Genomic DNA, 17537 nt, shown 5'->3' with positions numbered 1-17537 from the left:
GCACGTTTCTTAAGACTGTCTGAAGTTTTAACAATCAATTGAAAGGCGACTGTAGTGTGTCACCATTATATAAAACACCGTGAAATATTATTCATTTTTCTTTATTTTTAAATACAATTTTGAGAAAATACATAAAATGAAAAATAAAATAATCATTTGAAATCTGTAAACTAAAAAAGGAAAAAAAACGTTTTATTTATTCTTAGAAAGTATTATTTCATTATTTATGATTTATTTGTTTTCTTCGAACTCGGAATAAAAGTCAAACCCCAATCCTGAGAAAGGACGAGGCCTGCTACTGCTGGCTTGCTCTCATCTCCTCGTGTTGTTCCAATCCAATTTTGTGTACACCTTGGTGTGAGTTTTTAAGGTTTTAATCTTGGTCCACATTGAGAGCCTGGTTATGACTTCAAACATACCATTCATTAAAGTTGGGTGGCAGTCCATCGCTGTGCCCCGACGTGTTTTGCACGGCTGACGGTGGTGTTTTTGTTGGGTCTTCAGTGTTCGCTGATACCAGAACTGGTGGTGTGGACGACTCATATCCAGAACTTGCTGCTGGAGACGACTCAGAACCTTGAGACTCGTGTACCTGTAATAATAATACAAACAAGAGGAGTTGCCATGATATATTTGTATGTCTATAGGCCCTATAGCATGAAGAATAACGTTGAATATGTTGCACACACTCAATACGAGTCAACTCAGCTTAAGTCAATACACCTTACCCTTTGATCTATCAAATTGCTAATGCATCGCTGCGCTATTTCCTTCTCTAACTTAGCCTACAAGTAGCAGCCTAATGTTTGGGAAATAAATATGCATTCTATTACATTCCAAACCAGTGAGATAGCAGAGAAAACGTGATGCTGTTTGGGCGCTGATCCTTTGATTAGCCCTTGGTCAAGGGAGAGTATTGTGTTTGTGTGTTTAAGGTGAAATGAACACGTTAATTACCTTCATGTGTTTCCTGAGAGAGCTGGGGTGCGTGTAGGACTTGTCGCACACTTTGCAGATGTAAGGCTTATCCGAAGTGTGCACGTGCATGTGCTTTTTCCTGTCACTGCTGTTGGCGAAGCGTCTGTCGCAGCCGTCGAATTCACACTTGAACGGCTTCTCACCTGCAAGATGGAATAAGCACAAATCATTAACCCCTGTACACAGTGGATTGATAAGCCTACCCTCCCGACATAGGCCTGCCTATGCAAGATATAATAGTGATGCTGGCTTTATTCACCATCGATGAAGTCTTCCCTGTGAATAACAATAGTGCTCTGTGAATAGCAACAGCATGCATGATATGTTCAATACAGGCCTACATTTGTCATGCTACACATCAACGTGCACAAATAGTGACCAGTGAATGCTCTTATAGGCATGTTTGATGTAGTACATCGACTTTGATATTACTGTTGTGTGCTTTGTCGTGTTTAAATAGGCTACAATGTTACACCCCACTGCTGCACTGATTTGAATAGGATGGAGTAGCACATAGCCTAGCCTAGTAAACAAGGACTAACGGGCCAGACTCACAAACCCACACTGAGGCGTGTCCGTCTAAATGTGGGCCTAGTTAAGCTAATTCGCTCACACTTTAGTTTGGGGGAAGTATGTGTGTCTGTCTCTCCCTTAATAGACACAATGTAACTTGATCAACACCTCGGTAGCGTGCAGAATAGCTTCTCCAATCGAGAAATATGTCCACACAATACAACATCAACATATGCACGTTTGATATTGAGATGTGAATTAGGTCATCCCGAGCGTTCAACAAATGCAGTATTCAGTGCGTAAAATCATATTTTATTTTCGTTACAACATATTTCTTATCCCAGCCTAAAATACAAACCAAATTGCGGCCTTCACTCGTTCTTGCATTACTCTATAAAATGCAACAATCTCTCAACAATATTTGCCTCGGTCTATTCTTTACCCCATGCACAATGAAAACAACAGGCCTATGGATAGGCAACTTTAAACGCATGGCTGTTGTTTGTCAGCAAACTTGACGAAAGTAATTACCTGTGTGTGTTCGTTTGTGAATTTTCAAATTTTCCGACCTGGCGAAAATTTTCCCACAACCAGGGAATGGACAGGGGAATGGTTTCTCTCCAGTGTGCACTCGAATGTGGTTCACAAGTTTGTACTTGGCCTTAAAAGATTTCCCCTCTCTCGGGCAATCCTCCCAGAAGCAAATGTGGTTACTTTGCTCGGGGCCGCCAACGTGTTCCATGGAGACATGCGTCACCATCTCGTGCATTGTGCTGAAAGTCCTTTCGCAAGTCTTTTTGGGTCGGTTCATCTGGTTCTCATCTATCCATTTACAGGACATTTCTTGCTTTATGGGTTGCCTCATGTATCTAAAGAAGGCCCCAGGACCGTGGTGTGTCGGCACATTCATCCCCATATTCATCCCCATTGGATGGTTGTAGTTGTGGAGCTGAGCGCCGTAGGGGTCCGTCCGAGGGCTGGCGACCGGACGGTACGGATCGGGTCTTCCAAAAATGTCCCCGCGTAAACCAAGATGCATTTGACTGTTGACTACATGTCCGCTTGGGGAAGTGTGGCTCACGCCCTGGTCGTGGAGCCCTGAAAACAACAGATGTCCAGGGTTATCGGAGATTCCAGGAGGTCCATGCAGGCTCCCAGCAGAAGCGGCAAAGATCCCATGCTGGGCACTCGATGCAGCAGACTCTCCAACGCCACGGTTTCTGAATAGAAAGTCCCGGGTTGAATTGAACGGTCCCCCGCCGTACGAACCCACCTGTCCGCTGTGATGGTGTCCCAGGGCAGCAGCATATCCACTGGCTTGCGGGGTAAAAGCTGAAGTCTGGCTGGAGGTTATATCGTGAGCCACTGGGCTGAGTTTGAAAGCTGCGGAGTGGGATGAATCAGCGAAGGGATTGAGTCCCAAACCGGGGTCTCTGTTCCCTATCTCATGGTGCCGCGGTGTTCCGAAACCCCCCACTCCTAGCGATGGGAACTGCGGACCGCTGTCAAGGAGCATAGTCATTGGGCTCAAACGAACTTAGAAAACGAAATAAAAGAATATCTGAAACCCCAGGTTAGTGGAGCTCACTCTAACCGCGGATAACGGGAACCCGATTTCAGTACGTTGAAACGTAGAATAAGATTTGTTTTACTGTAAAAACACCAAAACAACGAAAAAACAATCCTTCGCTTACAGAGCGAGGAGAAAAACTCCCGTAACTGGGATCCGTGAGAAAGAGGATCAAACTTCCCCCCCTTTCCAGACGAATGATGTCCTTGGACTGATAAAGTCAATCACTCACTCCCTGCACATAAATGAACTCGGTAGGCAGTGCTACGACGCCCAATGAGAGCCCAGCTACCCATTTGGCACGTGACGCCAAAGAAGAGAGTTAATTGGCTAGATGTCTGTTGATTGGCACGGTTTGCGATTGAAAATGGCAGTTCGTCTCAATGGTTTAATTTGATTGGTTAGTGCAGGCATTATTTTTCAGGTAAGGCATCGGAGCACTCTCGCTTCAATACCATGAGCCTTATTTATTTTCCGTCTTATAACGCAGAAACTGTTGCAGAAGTTGGATAAACACCATTATAAGCTGTAAATATTAAACAAGAGGCCAATAGTCATTGCAAATGTTTGTTGTAGATTGGCCTGTAGGCTATGAAATGAAACAAAGTTACTGAAAATGGGATCTCGCAACATTAGGAAAAGGTATACCATTATCCAAAGTTCAGATAATGACCAAGGCTGTTCTTTTTTTAAATTAATGTTGAAGAATTCAGGCATACCACGAGCATGCTGTTTAACCAACAAACACAATTCAGCTTCTATGCAAAAACATAACACTTTATTTGGTGCATTTTGGTGGGGACATTTGGACATTTGGTTATAGCCTGCCTACATGTATGAATAGTTTATTTTTTAAATACATATGTAACACGAAATACTTAATGTTTACTCCATCTATCTATCTATCTTTTTATCTGAGCATTTTGTCTCTTATTAACTGAGAACATGAATGTAGTTGGCAGAGATCCGAAATGTGGCTTTCTTGATGCCGCTTGAGAAAGGAGGGGGTCGTTTTTTGCAAAGCTCTATTGGGTGTAAGACGCAGGAATAAAAGACAGAAAGAAAGATGGCAGTAATTGTAATATCCTGAGATTTTTTGCTTATCCAAAAATTCGTGCCATTGAGCGAGTTTCACAGGGTTGCCGCTGACTCGCTGCAGGACACATAAAATCTGATCAAGTTCAGAGACGCGTTGAGTGCTTCAAGCGGCGCTTTATAACTCCGATCCTTTCACATCCCTTTCCCCTCAATCTGTCCCAGGAAGGAGCTCACATTCTTTATTTTAGACATCTGAAAAAAGAAAAAGAGAAAAATCTTCAAATCAGTCCTTCAGTCTGCTTTCGCCCTCCACCCCGCAATCATTCCCACAACATATTCCTCTTCGAGAAAAAGTATTTTAAATTGTAAGGTGAGTTTTCTTATTTATGTAATATTTAAATTGTTAAGGTTACTTTTCTTTTGAAGGAAAGCAACCGTGGAGTAATTGTACGGTGTGAATCTGTGCTTTCGTTGAAAGTCAGCTCGGGACACTTGTTTATGATATTCAGAACTTTTGTTGTTTCTTGTGGTAACTTTTTAAAGATACATGTTCTTCATTTACTCCTATCAGTCATGTTGTTTCATCAAAGTTAAACGTGTGTGCTTCTTCTAGAGCAGATAGATCTCAGCTGCGTTCCTAAACTCAACAACAATTTTTTTTTACGGAAAATGGCATGATTCCCTCTCTATCGTGCGCTCCCTCCCTCCATCCCTCCCCACTCTCTCTCTCTCTCTCACACACACACATACATACATACCCCCCCCCCCACACACACACACACACACACACATACATTCACACACACAAACCCTCTTTTACTCTCTTATCACTCTCTTCTCTCTCTCTCTCTCTCTCACACACACACATACATACATACCCCCCCCCCCCCCCCCCCCCACACACACACACACACACACACACACACACACACACACACACACACACACTGTGTGAGAGAGGGAGCACATGAGTTAACTGTGAATAGCCTTGAAGCTTTAGAACATGAGATTTATGGAGACCTTTCTGAACTTTCACAAGTGACAGGCAGTTAAGTTTTCTTAACTTTTCCTCTTCGATATTTTATTGACTTGTTGAAACGAAAGGACTCTGTAAGGTTATTATATGTGGTATGTTCACAGTGAGGGTGTTACTATAAAATGATTAACGATGAGAAGCACGTGCACACTTGTCTCTGCAACGGAACACACAATTCAATTCTATTAGCAACCAACTTTTCTGCAGTATCAGGAGTCTTGGAGTTTAGACTATGGCAAGAGAGGTTCACCGACCTTTGGCCTCCTAAGGCCTCGTGTGTTGTTACAGGTTACTGTCTTCACCAAATAATCAAAAGCAACTGTTGCTCGCGGAGGAGAGCCAAACACAGAATGTGATGCAAAAAAAAACACCTACAGGTACGCCTACACTCGAATGTTCTTGAATTTCAGACGAGTACATTGATTCAGATGCGAGCATTATCTACAACTTTCCACAGCACCACATCAAACGTTAGTTTATTTATTTTACATGTACTTATTAGGAAATACTATAGCCTAGTTGAGTGTCCAACAACACCTTCCATGACCTATCTGGTTGTAACATAAACAAGAAAAACAAAGTTAAGTTATCCAATTTTGCGATGTTGATGTAACAAACGGAAGTTCACATACTGGACTTACTATCACGATATATATAAAAAAAAAAAATGACAATCACTTCCGACGCTCCTTTTAGAATTATCAAAGCGTAGGCATCTCAGATGTCACCAAGATTATACAATATAATGAATTGTTTTGTTATTCAAAAATATTTCGAGAATAGTTGAATAAGACTGCAAAGGTAACCTACCACTTTTGCCTATCTACAAATTAAATTAGGAGGAGAATTTTTAAGAATACCTAAAGTTGATTCTGTTGCAATTATAACGGAGTAGGTCCTGATACTGAAAACTAGGCCTGTGTCTTTTGCCCTCGATATATTGTTTCTCAACACTGTCGGTCTGTATTGCCAGTATAGGCCTAACATTTTGATTTGGATGAACGTATAACATCTTGTTTTTTTGCTGACTAAATTTATTCTCGTCTCCTCGTTTGCATTGATGGTGCAGCCGAACACTCCTTTTTTTAAATTTAGAAACTGTCATGAATGGAGTTATTTTGCTTTCGTTTGATTGCTTGCGTACAAACTGATATGTTATCTCTTCATGATTGTACACCGATACTTTTTCAACAATCAACCGCAGACAGTGGAATGTCCCAATCTGAATTGTAAATAACTTATGCCTATTTATTGCTTGCTATGCCTTACTTAAGTGTTATATTTGCCACGGTAATTCATGTAGTTTTAGCGAGGAAATCATTTTTGGTAGATGGTTGCAAGCTCATAATTTTTCTCCTGAGCATGCGCAAGAGCTTATCAGAAACACTTCTGGTAGTCTAATATTTATAAAGACTATTGCTATTGCTTAGCTATACAAATCGCTCTCTGAGTTGATAATAACACCATTGCCTTGATAATGAACAATTCATTAGTCTTGCGATTCAAAGTTCCTGCAGAAAATATACCTATATTATCAAATTTACCTGGACTCATATGCAATTTATATTGATGTTTACGACACAAACTGTGAGATAGGCCTAATGCACTTTTCTTATCAACATTATCAATGAAAACTATACTGGACATGGTAAACAAATGATTTGATAGCTCACATTTGAAATATTTGACAAACTATTCAAGTTCCAGGTTAATGCAGATGTCTTTGTGCAATGCCTGTCCATTATTAGCATGGCTGGGCCTCTCTCAGAGGTGTAGCGGTGCCTGAGCTGAAGCCGCGCGTGCAGTAGCCCACGACAAGTTTATTGAGGAAACTTTCCTGCTCAACAGTTAACCCAATAGTCACCAAACAAAAATATTGTATTTCATTCACCATCAATGTTAACAAATTCAATCCTAATCGAATATATACATACATGTGTGCGTGTGTACATTTGTAAAACTACTGAATCTCTTGCTGAATTGAATCACAGGATAAAGATGATTTATCGCATGATCAACAGTAATTGAGTTACTCTTTTATTATCTACATTAAGAAGTTCGAATGAAATGGGTAAATGGTGTTTAATACACTAGTAAATGAATAGGCTACTGATATGTTGTGTTGACGTAGTGTTTTTTGTAATGGATTGCAATATTTGTAGGATTTTAGGTGCACTCATGTTTCAACCTCTTGTTTTAGGTATGCATGTGGGTATGAATCTGAAAACATAATTAGCTGTCGCAAGTTTTGATACAAGGTGTTATTGGAAAATATTGTCTAAAATGTACTTTGTGAATAGATTTTTGCTCAGCTTCTGGGAAAGGCTTATCTTTTCACCTCTAAAATCAGCAGAGCGAAAAACCAAGAGAGAGGGTCATATTTCACTTGTCAAAGTTGAACTGATCCCTACATCTTTTTCTTAGAACAGATTGGACAATACACAATGCCTATATCCCATGGGACTATAACAAATGGGTATACATGTTCATGCACTCATATTCATATTTATAACACCTTAACCTAAGGTCCATTTTGGGATTCTGTCTGTAGTTTATGGTTAGAAAGAAATGAGAAGCTCTTAGAAACTTTGTGTCTTTTGTATGCTTTGTGTAAGTTGTTTACCGTCCCATCTGGGACAAATTATATCACCTGACCACTGTTTGTCCATGTTAGAGACACAAGTACCCCTTCTGCTACTCAGAGGCAGCCAAGGTCATAAAGGTCATGTACGATACGGAGGAGGAATACAGTACAAATCTGCCGGATCTCTCCCTGCACTAGCCATTATGTGGGATGGAGTGCTTCAATTGTTTCCTGCAATTTTTTGGGGACTAGTTTTGAAGTTACATAGATGCACCCTTTGCTCAAAGATACACCTTTTTTGTATTAATCAGTCATCCTCTTTCAGGGTCCGTAACCCGCCCACTGCTAATGACATGTTCTACTCAGCTGTTAATATTGGAAAGGCACGTTTCAAACATGATAGTTCAAGAAGTAACTGTACACGCTTTGGTGTTCGTGGTCAGTTCATGGGCTGGAACAAGTGAGTCTACTGCAAGTTTAAGATATGCACCATTGACTCTCTGTTGGCTTTTTAATTACATCTTTGATATGGTTTATCAATATGACTAATTGACTCCTCGCTGCGATGTATTGGAACATCTGTCTGCAAATGGCCTCACCCCAAACCTCTTAATTCATCTAAATTTCATAAAGTCATGACAAGAGTGCAGTGCCAGTGAATAGTCTCATCCATTATCACATTATACACACATACACACACACACACACACACACACACACACACACACACACACACACACACACACACACACACACACACAGCTTAACACACAGACACACACATGAATACACTCACACAGGCACAAACACAGATACACACACACACACACAGACATACACAGACACAGACACATGCATACGGATACACACGCAGATACACACACACACACACACACACACACACACACACACACACACACACACACACACCGAGATAAACACAGGGTTACACACACATGCGGATACACGGATACACTCTACCATTCATCAGAGAGTCAAAATGGTCTAAATCACCAAAAAATGATGACCTATGAACTGATATTGCTAGGTTCTTTTTCATGTGCTTCTTTTCAACCTCGGCTGGTTTTAAATGGGTGCATATGAAATACATGAAGTCCCTGATGGCTCCTGTGCATTTTTTCTCTCTTTTACAGTGTAACAAAGGGCCTGAGCATAGTTGTTTGTCACTTATTTGGGTATGATTCCTGTTACTTTATCGTATAGGACTAGGTAATAACAGGTCATGAAGAATGCCATGCAATTTACTGTGTGCTGAACAGAGGGCCCTTTCTAACATGGGCAATGGGTGACATTTTAAACTGCATTCGATCATCGCAGACACATTGACAAAGCTAAATAGAGCTAAGTCTAGGTAAAATCCATTAGGTTATTGCACTGATATTCAACTACTGTCATAATATTGTCCTCATAATATATACTTCTAGATGAACAACCATTTACAGCATTTTTGTGTTCTTTGAAGCCGAGTGCATTTTGATTCTGCTGTGGCTATAGGCTACAACTCAGGCCTCATAAGCCACTGTTTACATCAGGTTCTGCTATTCTATGGCTGTGTTCTTTGAATGTGAATTGTGACGTTTGATTGTGATCGTCTGTATCATTTCATGTAGGCCTGTTAGCCTGACCTGTATCATTCTACAATGAATGCAATCAATATGATTAGTGTGACACTACTTGTTTGTGTTGATTAGTCACAACTTAGCTGTAAACTGTATGTCTTGAGTTAGCAGTCAAAGCTATTACACATGCATACTGTACAGTTTTGCGTTTCTGGGTACTATATAGCTATTAATTTTCAAGAAAAACTACTAACATCCTACTGCTATCAACATTCCAACTGCCCCATAACAAGTGCACATGATCTGTAGGCTACCACTGTACTACATTTAATCACACTAATAAATATTGTACTGTGCAGTATGTTTCAGTTTATTGATGACAAAGGCATTCATGTGGATTGTGTATTTGTATAGTGTATTAGGGAAACAAGAATATCCCGCTTGAAGCAAGTCTGCAGAAATGTCTACTTCATAAGCTGGAATGACTCACTTCATTTTGACAGTAGCCTATATCACTTCTCTGCAATGTTTAATTTATTTATTTTAGTGTCTACTCATTTTGCTTCTATTTTTATGCATAAATGTTCTTCTTCTTCACAAAACACCAGACATAAACCACCAAGCACCACCAATGTTATTTTGGCTTTAAATAGGCTAGCTACATATTTTGATTAATAAGTTTACGTGAAATGTTCAAGCACACAATGTAAAGATGTCTGGTTGTTTATGCGTATGTTGCATGTAGCTATTATTATAAGGATGTCACGCGATATGCAATGTCAATATTCAATAAATAGACGGCGGATCTGAGAGATTGTGGGCCTCAACGAAAGGTGATGCAGAGACAGGTGGCAATGGGGCGTAATTGATCATAAAAGTTAGTTTTTACCAGATTTGTTGATCTACTTTTTGTTTTTACAATTTATTTCGGAACGAAGACATACCCTAAAACCTCGAAACCCCGTTGTAGACTATTTCATAGGCTACGTATTACTATGCTAGTGACTAAAACGTGAATGTTTTCTACATTTTTGTTCGGAAATCCGCCAGGTTAAAGGCCGACTAACATGAGCAAGCATTACAATAATTACCGAGTTTGACCAATGGTGTTTGTCTATGTTACGGCACTTTATGTCAAGTGGGCCTCTCACTCCTTTTGTCTGGGCCTAGTCCCTTGAGTGTGACGTCAGAACAACAATGTTCAAACTGGACTTTGAAAGTTAGAGGACAATACAGTCTTGAGAAATAATAGTTGACTAATTAAATCTACATTCAATGTGCACCTCTGCATCAAAACTAATCACAAAACGGTTTCAAAGAAAATAGAGGCCTACTATAAACAAACGAAGACGCATGGACTATTAATTTGGGAACATTGGTTTATTGGCCTGTATAATTTACAACTTAAACCCACTAAATACAACTCTAATCCTTTGGCAGGATAAATTACTGTTTGAAATGTGTTTGCCAGACAGATGAGTTGTTGCAGCATTCGCTGCATGGCCTGTGTTGCATCGCTGCAGCCTTTGGAGAGATACTTTTCACAATAGTCATATTCTTCACTGTTCTTTTTTTTAAAAACAAGTGACAGATTGGACTTGTTTTGAACACCTACAAATAATTGTACATCACATATTGTTCCCATGATGGTAGCCTACATGCATAAGACATGACAGAGTGCATACCCTTAAGGCGCTAGGATAGCCTATATGAATTGCTATGACAGCAGTCACAGTTTGACTTAGTTGTGTGTCTAGATATGAAGAAGGTTGACTTTGCTAAACATGCTCGTTAAATCAGGTGCTGTAGCATGACGTGAGAGAAAATCCAATCGGCTTGTAAGAGTTGTCAGCGAAATTGAGAAGTAGACTTGCAAGAATGGAAGAAAATGAGCGGTTAATGGAAAGCCATTGGAAAATCAATTGTATGCCTATTCGAATATCAATAAATACATTGGACGTTTTTTCTCTCCAAAATAGTTAGTAAAATCCGTATGCATATTGTCTGTTTGTTTTGATAGTGTTGTTGCCCTTTTACCTTGAGGCTATAAGCTTGTACCCCACCATTCATGTACTCGTGTTTCAAAGTTGCTTAATTATTTTGTTTAGTTAAATATAGTTGTTGTTGTACGCCAAATGTATTGATATGTGATTGATTTTGGTATTTTTAGGGTATAGGGCTACCCTCTGTTTTTGTCTGCAGCCTTACCCCACTTGGTCAGGACTTTGAAAAACGGAATCGTAAAGGCACAGTGCAGTCAAAAACGTGATATTCTGTGTTTTATATATATTTCCACACTATGAGTTTGGAAGAATACTGTGAAATTGTGAAAATTATGATAATGCCTTTTTAGTGTAAGAGATGTTTGAAAAGACCGCCTGAAATTTCAGCCTGTTTTGGTGGGATGGAGTTTGGGCCTGTCTGGTGACATCACCAGGTGGTAAATTAGTTAATAGACCAATAACAAAGAGAGTTCCAAACCTCTCTGCCAATAACAGCTAGTTTTATCCTACCCTCTAAGACCACTCCCAGACAGTCCTAGCTAAATTTTTGCTTTAGAAATTGCTCTATGCTAAGATGCTATTTTTGTAAAACATTTGACCATTTTAAATTAAAACAAACACAGTAAGGTACTTAATGGTTACCCAGAAATTATTTGATTTTGAAATAAAAACGGGTGCATTGGACCTTTAACCTAGAATGTATTTTTCTAACCTATTCCTTCCAGTAAAATAAACATGGAATTAAATGAAAAGTTCTGACATTTGATACTTTAACATTGCATTTCAATATCGTAATTTTGTAGTCTATTAGACTTCCACACAAAAATGTCCAGCATTTGAAGACATTTAAGACATTTACGTTAGACATTTACAAATAGGCGGTTGTAATGTGGCGCCTAGAGTCAAAGAGACACCAATATTTGGCAGTGTAGCCTATACCGCGGCACATTTCAAAGCATTTTCTATGAGATATTTGAAAACGGAGTCGTGCAGTGAACGCCTGCGTGTCCCTTTTAAAACAAACCCAGCGCCTGTCAATCATACCACATTCCAACCAATCCCAAAGCGCCTTTTTTTTAAAGCAGATTTGCCTGCTGTGCTTTTATATTGCACCATGGCCTGTTTCGAAGCATTTTTACTACCACGGTTATTGCCACAAATCAAGAGGGCAAAGTGAACGGCATGGGAGTCACACCAACTTTAACGAACTTGAGTCTGGTTCTTGCTCCTGCGAAGTTCACGGCCAAGAATTTCACATACAGATGATAAACAGCAAAGAAAATGGAAACAATATTTCTAGGTAAATCTTGAGCACAGAATTGGTTGATTTTGCAAACTCACAACAAAACATGACAACTCTGTCGAGGTTTAGTGGCTGCCTTCTTTCTTGCGTCAACCCCGGGGAGAGCAATACTGAACCCAGCGTGGTGCTGCCACCTTTGGCAGGGGAGCACATAGGGCACCCCACTGGCAGTTCCTTAAAGCTCTGCCCCTCGCACAATTTGCGAGACTATCCCGAGACGAGGTACAGTGCATATGTTGACCATTCGGTTCCCCATTTTGCAGACTCTGGATACCCCAGCCACCGGTTAGAGCACAGCCCTAGGGGCATCATCATTGGAGCCAATCGTTCTGGAGCCGGCATGCCACCCGTCACTGATCAACTGGCATCAAGAAGTAACCAACATGGCGGGATTGGAAGGTACCGTGACCTGCCTAGCTATAGAGATAGCAGAAGCCACTCTTTTTTCACCGCTTATCACGAGCAGGCCCATGGCTCCTCCGACGCGACTCGAGACCTCTCTGGACAAGTGATGTTGGGTCTACCTGGGGACCTCCTCACCCGGACGCACCCTTACGGCCAGAGCATCAGCGGCCCCAGGGGAAACAGCCAACAACTTGTCTCTCAGTTCCTGGGTCTCTACAAACCGCTGAACATGGCAATTCAACGTGGAGTGGGTGACGCTTTCCTGAGGTGCTCCAAACAGAACCTGAAGCACGAGCTGGTGTGTAAGTGGAGTGACAGCCAAGAGGGGGCTGGGAAGCAGCCCTGCGCCAGAACTTTCGGGACTATGTATGAACTTGTCACCCATGTGACAGTGGAACATGTTGGTGGACCAGAGCACTCTCAATACGTGTGTCACTGGGAGAATTGTCCGAGGGACAGAAAGCCTTTCAAAGCGAAATACAAGTTGGTGAATCACGTCAGAGTCCACACAGGGGAAAAGCCATTTCCCTGCCCTTTCCACGGCTGTGAAAAAGTTTTTGCAAGATCAGAGAACCTCAAGATTCACAAGAGGACACACACAGGTATTTAACTATTAGTGTCAATAATAATAATAATAATAATAATAATATTAATAGTAATTAGCTAACATAAAAGTTAGTAAAATACATAAAAACCAATGATTAAACTTGCCAAAACCTTGTATATTTTTTGGGGACTAAATTTACCCTCTGAGAAAATGTTGATAACCTAATTTAAACCATATTCGAAATGTTTGTATTTTATCAAATTATATTATTATATAAATAGTTAGATTGTGAGAGTTAGATTGTGTAATAAAACTCAAGCTTATCTCCGTAAGTATAATGGCACTATAGTAGCATTTTATAGTGCACAAAAATATTAGAAAAAGCTAGCTAAAACAATTCTTTGAACAAACTTTTGATTGTTTTGAATGACAGTATACGTCACTGTCTGCCATGCTAGATTTTATATGATTAAAATGTACATAGCCTATTATGATGATGATGATGATGATTATTATATTTTTGTCTGTGGATGTCATTATTTATGTTTTTGGTGGTGCTGTTGTTCTGGGTGTAGTTTCTGTAATATTGTGATGACTTTATAGCCAGCCTGTCGTGATTGTTGTGGGGGGGTTACTTGTACAGGAGAGAAGCATGAGCTAGTGCTAATAGCGGGACAGAAGACCTGTAGTACTACAGCTACAAACTAGTAGTTTTCAGGCCCAGTTGTGTGGGTGCTTCTCCCACTCATTCACTTAAATAAATAAATAAATGCCGGGACACCGGAGAGTTGTGACGTAGCTTTTACGCTTCGCTCAGTTGCAGCCCAGTAGGGACGACTCCTCTCTGCGCGGGCGCAGGAACAACGCTGGAAGCGCTGTAGTAGAAAAACACAACATGCCAAGTAGGTTATGAGGTATAGACAACACAGTGCCTTTGTAGTCTGATCTCTGCTAAGTTTCACAGAGATCAACAGGATTTAAATGTTAAAGTGCAGTTGACATTTAGCTAGTCGATAATTGAACACTGTTTATGTTGATCTTTTTTTATTTTTTTATTTTTTATAAAAGAGTCAAATGCTTCCCTAAAGATAAATGTAATTTGGACTAAAATAAATTAAGAATTATGTCGTTGGTGGCCAGAGTTGTCTAAATCAACACAATGAGAAAAATCATCAGTGGCAAACTTTTATGGTAAGAACCCTTAAATATTATACATGCCAAAAGCCACGTTATAGCAAACATTGATGTTAAAATGTACGTGCCAAAATGTATTTCGAATGAATGATTATTATGGTGTCCATTTAATTGAATAGTACATGCAGATGCATGTATGTAAACAGTAACATTTCTAATAAATGTTCGTCTAGAAATAGTCAAAAATATTTGATTAGAAATATATTATGGTTTGGTGGGACTTTTTGAGATGAGAAAACACATGCTTGTTTCAACATATTTTGCCATATAGGCTTAATCGAAATTTGAAGACTAGGCCTATACACACTCATTCCTCTGTAGCAATATGACTTGTGATCTTCTGCCGTTTTTAACTGGATATAAGACAGAATTGTTCAAACATAGTTTTAGCACATTAATAGGACTTGGGGAGATAGATGATGGGCCTATTTACTGCGGCCTTGGCCTCACTGTTGGGATGAATCATTTACGATATGAATAGAGTTTCACGGGTAGTGTAAACTTCTATGGGAATTATATTTTCCACTTGTTGCCATGTTGATTATCTTCATGATTATCATCGTCATATCTCGACAGTTTAACCTTTCGACAGAAGTGTCAATTGAGATTTCTTTTTTTGGGGGGGGGGGGGGGGGGGGGGGGCGTTTTTCGTCTTATAATATAACCCACAGTTTCCATTGAATGTTCATTACACTTTGTGCAATTCTACACGTTATTCTGGGTTTAGGCCTACAGTCGAAGTTATGGGTTAGGTTAAGGTTAATATTAGACCTAAGGTTATGTAAGACAACACAATTGTGTTCAAACACGAAAAATTGTAATGTAGGTATTCATGTGAATGGTTATTGCACATTGGCATTGCACGGGGAAAAAATGCACCCAAAACTAAAATCGACATGACTTCAAATATTAACATTTTAGGAAAGTTTTGGAATTAGGCCTATAGCCTACACACCACTTGCTCATAAACATAAAATGTTGATTATTTCGATCGTCACTGTCTTGTTTATGTGCAGATGTATAACAATATAATGTAAGTTTAGATGAGTTTACAAACCCAGAGGTTGACAACACATTAGGCACCATATCGTAACAAGCGGTCATTTCTCTCTCTGCACGTTTAGGTGAAAAACCTTTTAAGTGTGAGTTCGAGGGCTGCAATCGGAGGTTTGCTAACAGCAGCGACAGAAAGAAGCATTCTCACGTGCACTCCAGTGATAAACCCTACATGTGCAAGGTCAGAGGGTGTGAGAAGTGTTACACCCACCCAAGTTCCCTCCGGAAGCACATGAAGCTCCACTGCAAGGACTTCAGCGAGAAACGCAGCGATGGGCGCGAAGGGGACGGGGAGCACCTTGCAGAGGCCAGGTCACCCGAAGTAACGGATCAAGGCGAAACGGCCTCGTCCACCATCGTGACGCGCGCGCAACCTCTCACCTCCTCTCAACAGTCTCTATCCCCCGAGATTCGAAATGAGTCAAGTCTGAGGACACGTTTCCATCACACATTCGACAACAGTTTGGACTACTCCTCACATAGGTCAGATGGCCTCTTGGATCCATTGTTGATCCAGAGGAGCGGTTATAGACCTGAGCCCACCCAATACCCATGCAACCAAGCAGGCCACAGTTTCGCCCAGAGCTCCAGGACATTTAACACTGCCTCACCCTTTCAGAAAAGTATTGTCAATGGGTGGTATACGTGCCACAGTGGCGTGGACTCTTTCTCACCAAAGCAGTGTAATAACGACATATCATCCATTTGAGTCAGTCATGTCGCCTGAGTGACGTTGGCCTACAAAACGTGGGCCTATTTTTGTTATGACATCTGCTATTCTTGGATTATATATTATTGATTGTATTTTGTTGATGTTGTAGGCTATAAAGACATGTGCCATGTTGAAGTCATTAGGTGTCGTAGTTTTGAAAACGTGCTAATATATATATATACAGCGTTGCAGAATGCGTGACGGCAAGCTTTAACTGTTCCGTGACGCACAAACTCAAGAGTCTACGTGCGTCTATGTGTGGTGGGCCTTGAGTTGTGTCACGTGTAAGAAACGTGCCTGTTTTAACACATGTGTAGGCTACAGTGACGTGTGTCTCTCCCCCCCCCCCCCCCCCCCCCCCCTCCTGTTGGAGAATTAGAATAGGACATCATTAATACAAATGCTGCCTATCATTTGAATGATGCTTGCTCTAGGATGAAGAAACTAAATGGATTTAACGGGATTGTCTATGTGTAAATGGCCTATATGTGAATATAGTAGCAAAAGTGTTATAAAAGGAACTATACATGTATTATTGTTTGGAAGGCGAAACCAGCATATGTAAAGGACAGGGTATTCATGGAATGTAACTGTATTGTATTGTGGGAATGCATAGAAAGTGCATTACTCATGTCGTGTTTAATGTAAGGCAGAACTTGGAAATAAAATCTGAATTAAAACCTATTATTTCTCGTCAAGTTCAATTTTGAGGCCAAATAACAAGTGGACCAATTTATGCGTTCCCATGATTTGTAATTCAAATGTAATGTAATTCAAACACATATTGACTATAAGATCTACTACACTCATTTGTTAAATATAATGTTAAACATCAGATGAAAGGACGGTGCGTTAGGCCAATACAGCTTTCAGCTGTTTTGCTTTCTTCCAAGAAGGATGAGTGGAGAAGCCTATAGTATGATCCCCTCTCCCCCTGCACCCCTTCCTCCTCAGAATACACTTGCATTCTTTGTTTCTGTATGGATATTTTATGCATTTTTGTGTAAAATACTTTTTT

General features: G+C 40.3%; 2 protein-coding genes across 2 annotated transcripts; one reads left to right on the top strand and one right to left on the bottom strand.

Annotated features, from left to right (window-relative positions):
* Window positions 1-409: 409 nt before the first annotated feature.
* Window positions 410-3013, bottom strand: LOC120047471 (zinc finger protein ZIC 3-like). Its single transcript, XM_038993005.1, has 3 exons — window positions 2023-3013; window positions 958-1121; window positions 410-592 (listed from the first exon to the last, which is right to left on the bottom strand). Exons 1-3 carry the CDS (start codon window positions 3011-3013, stop codon window positions 410-412), a joined length of 1338 nt encoding a protein of 445 aa, XP_038848933.1.
* Window positions 3014-12651: 9638 nt separating this feature from the next.
* Window positions 12652-17203, top strand: LOC120047470 (zinc finger protein ZIC 4-like). The gene is made up of 2 exons (XM_038993004.1): window positions 12652-13612; window positions 15876-17203. Exons 1-2 carry the CDS (start codon window positions 12652-12654, stop codon window positions 16514-16516), a joined length of 1602 nt encoding a protein of 533 aa, XP_038848932.1. The 3' UTR covers window positions 16517-17203.
* Window positions 17204-17537: the final 334 nt, after the last annotated feature.

The sequence above is a fragment of the Salvelinus namaycush genome, chromosome 5, assembly GCF_016432855.1.
Source record: "Salvelinus namaycush isolate Seneca chromosome 5, SaNama_1.0, whole genome shotgun sequence".
NCBI lineage: Eukaryota > Metazoa > Chordata > Actinopteri > Salmoniformes > Salmonidae > Salvelinus > Salvelinus namaycush.
Note: the sequence above shows the minus strand (reverse complement) of the source record. Positions and strands in the feature narration are given on the sequence as shown.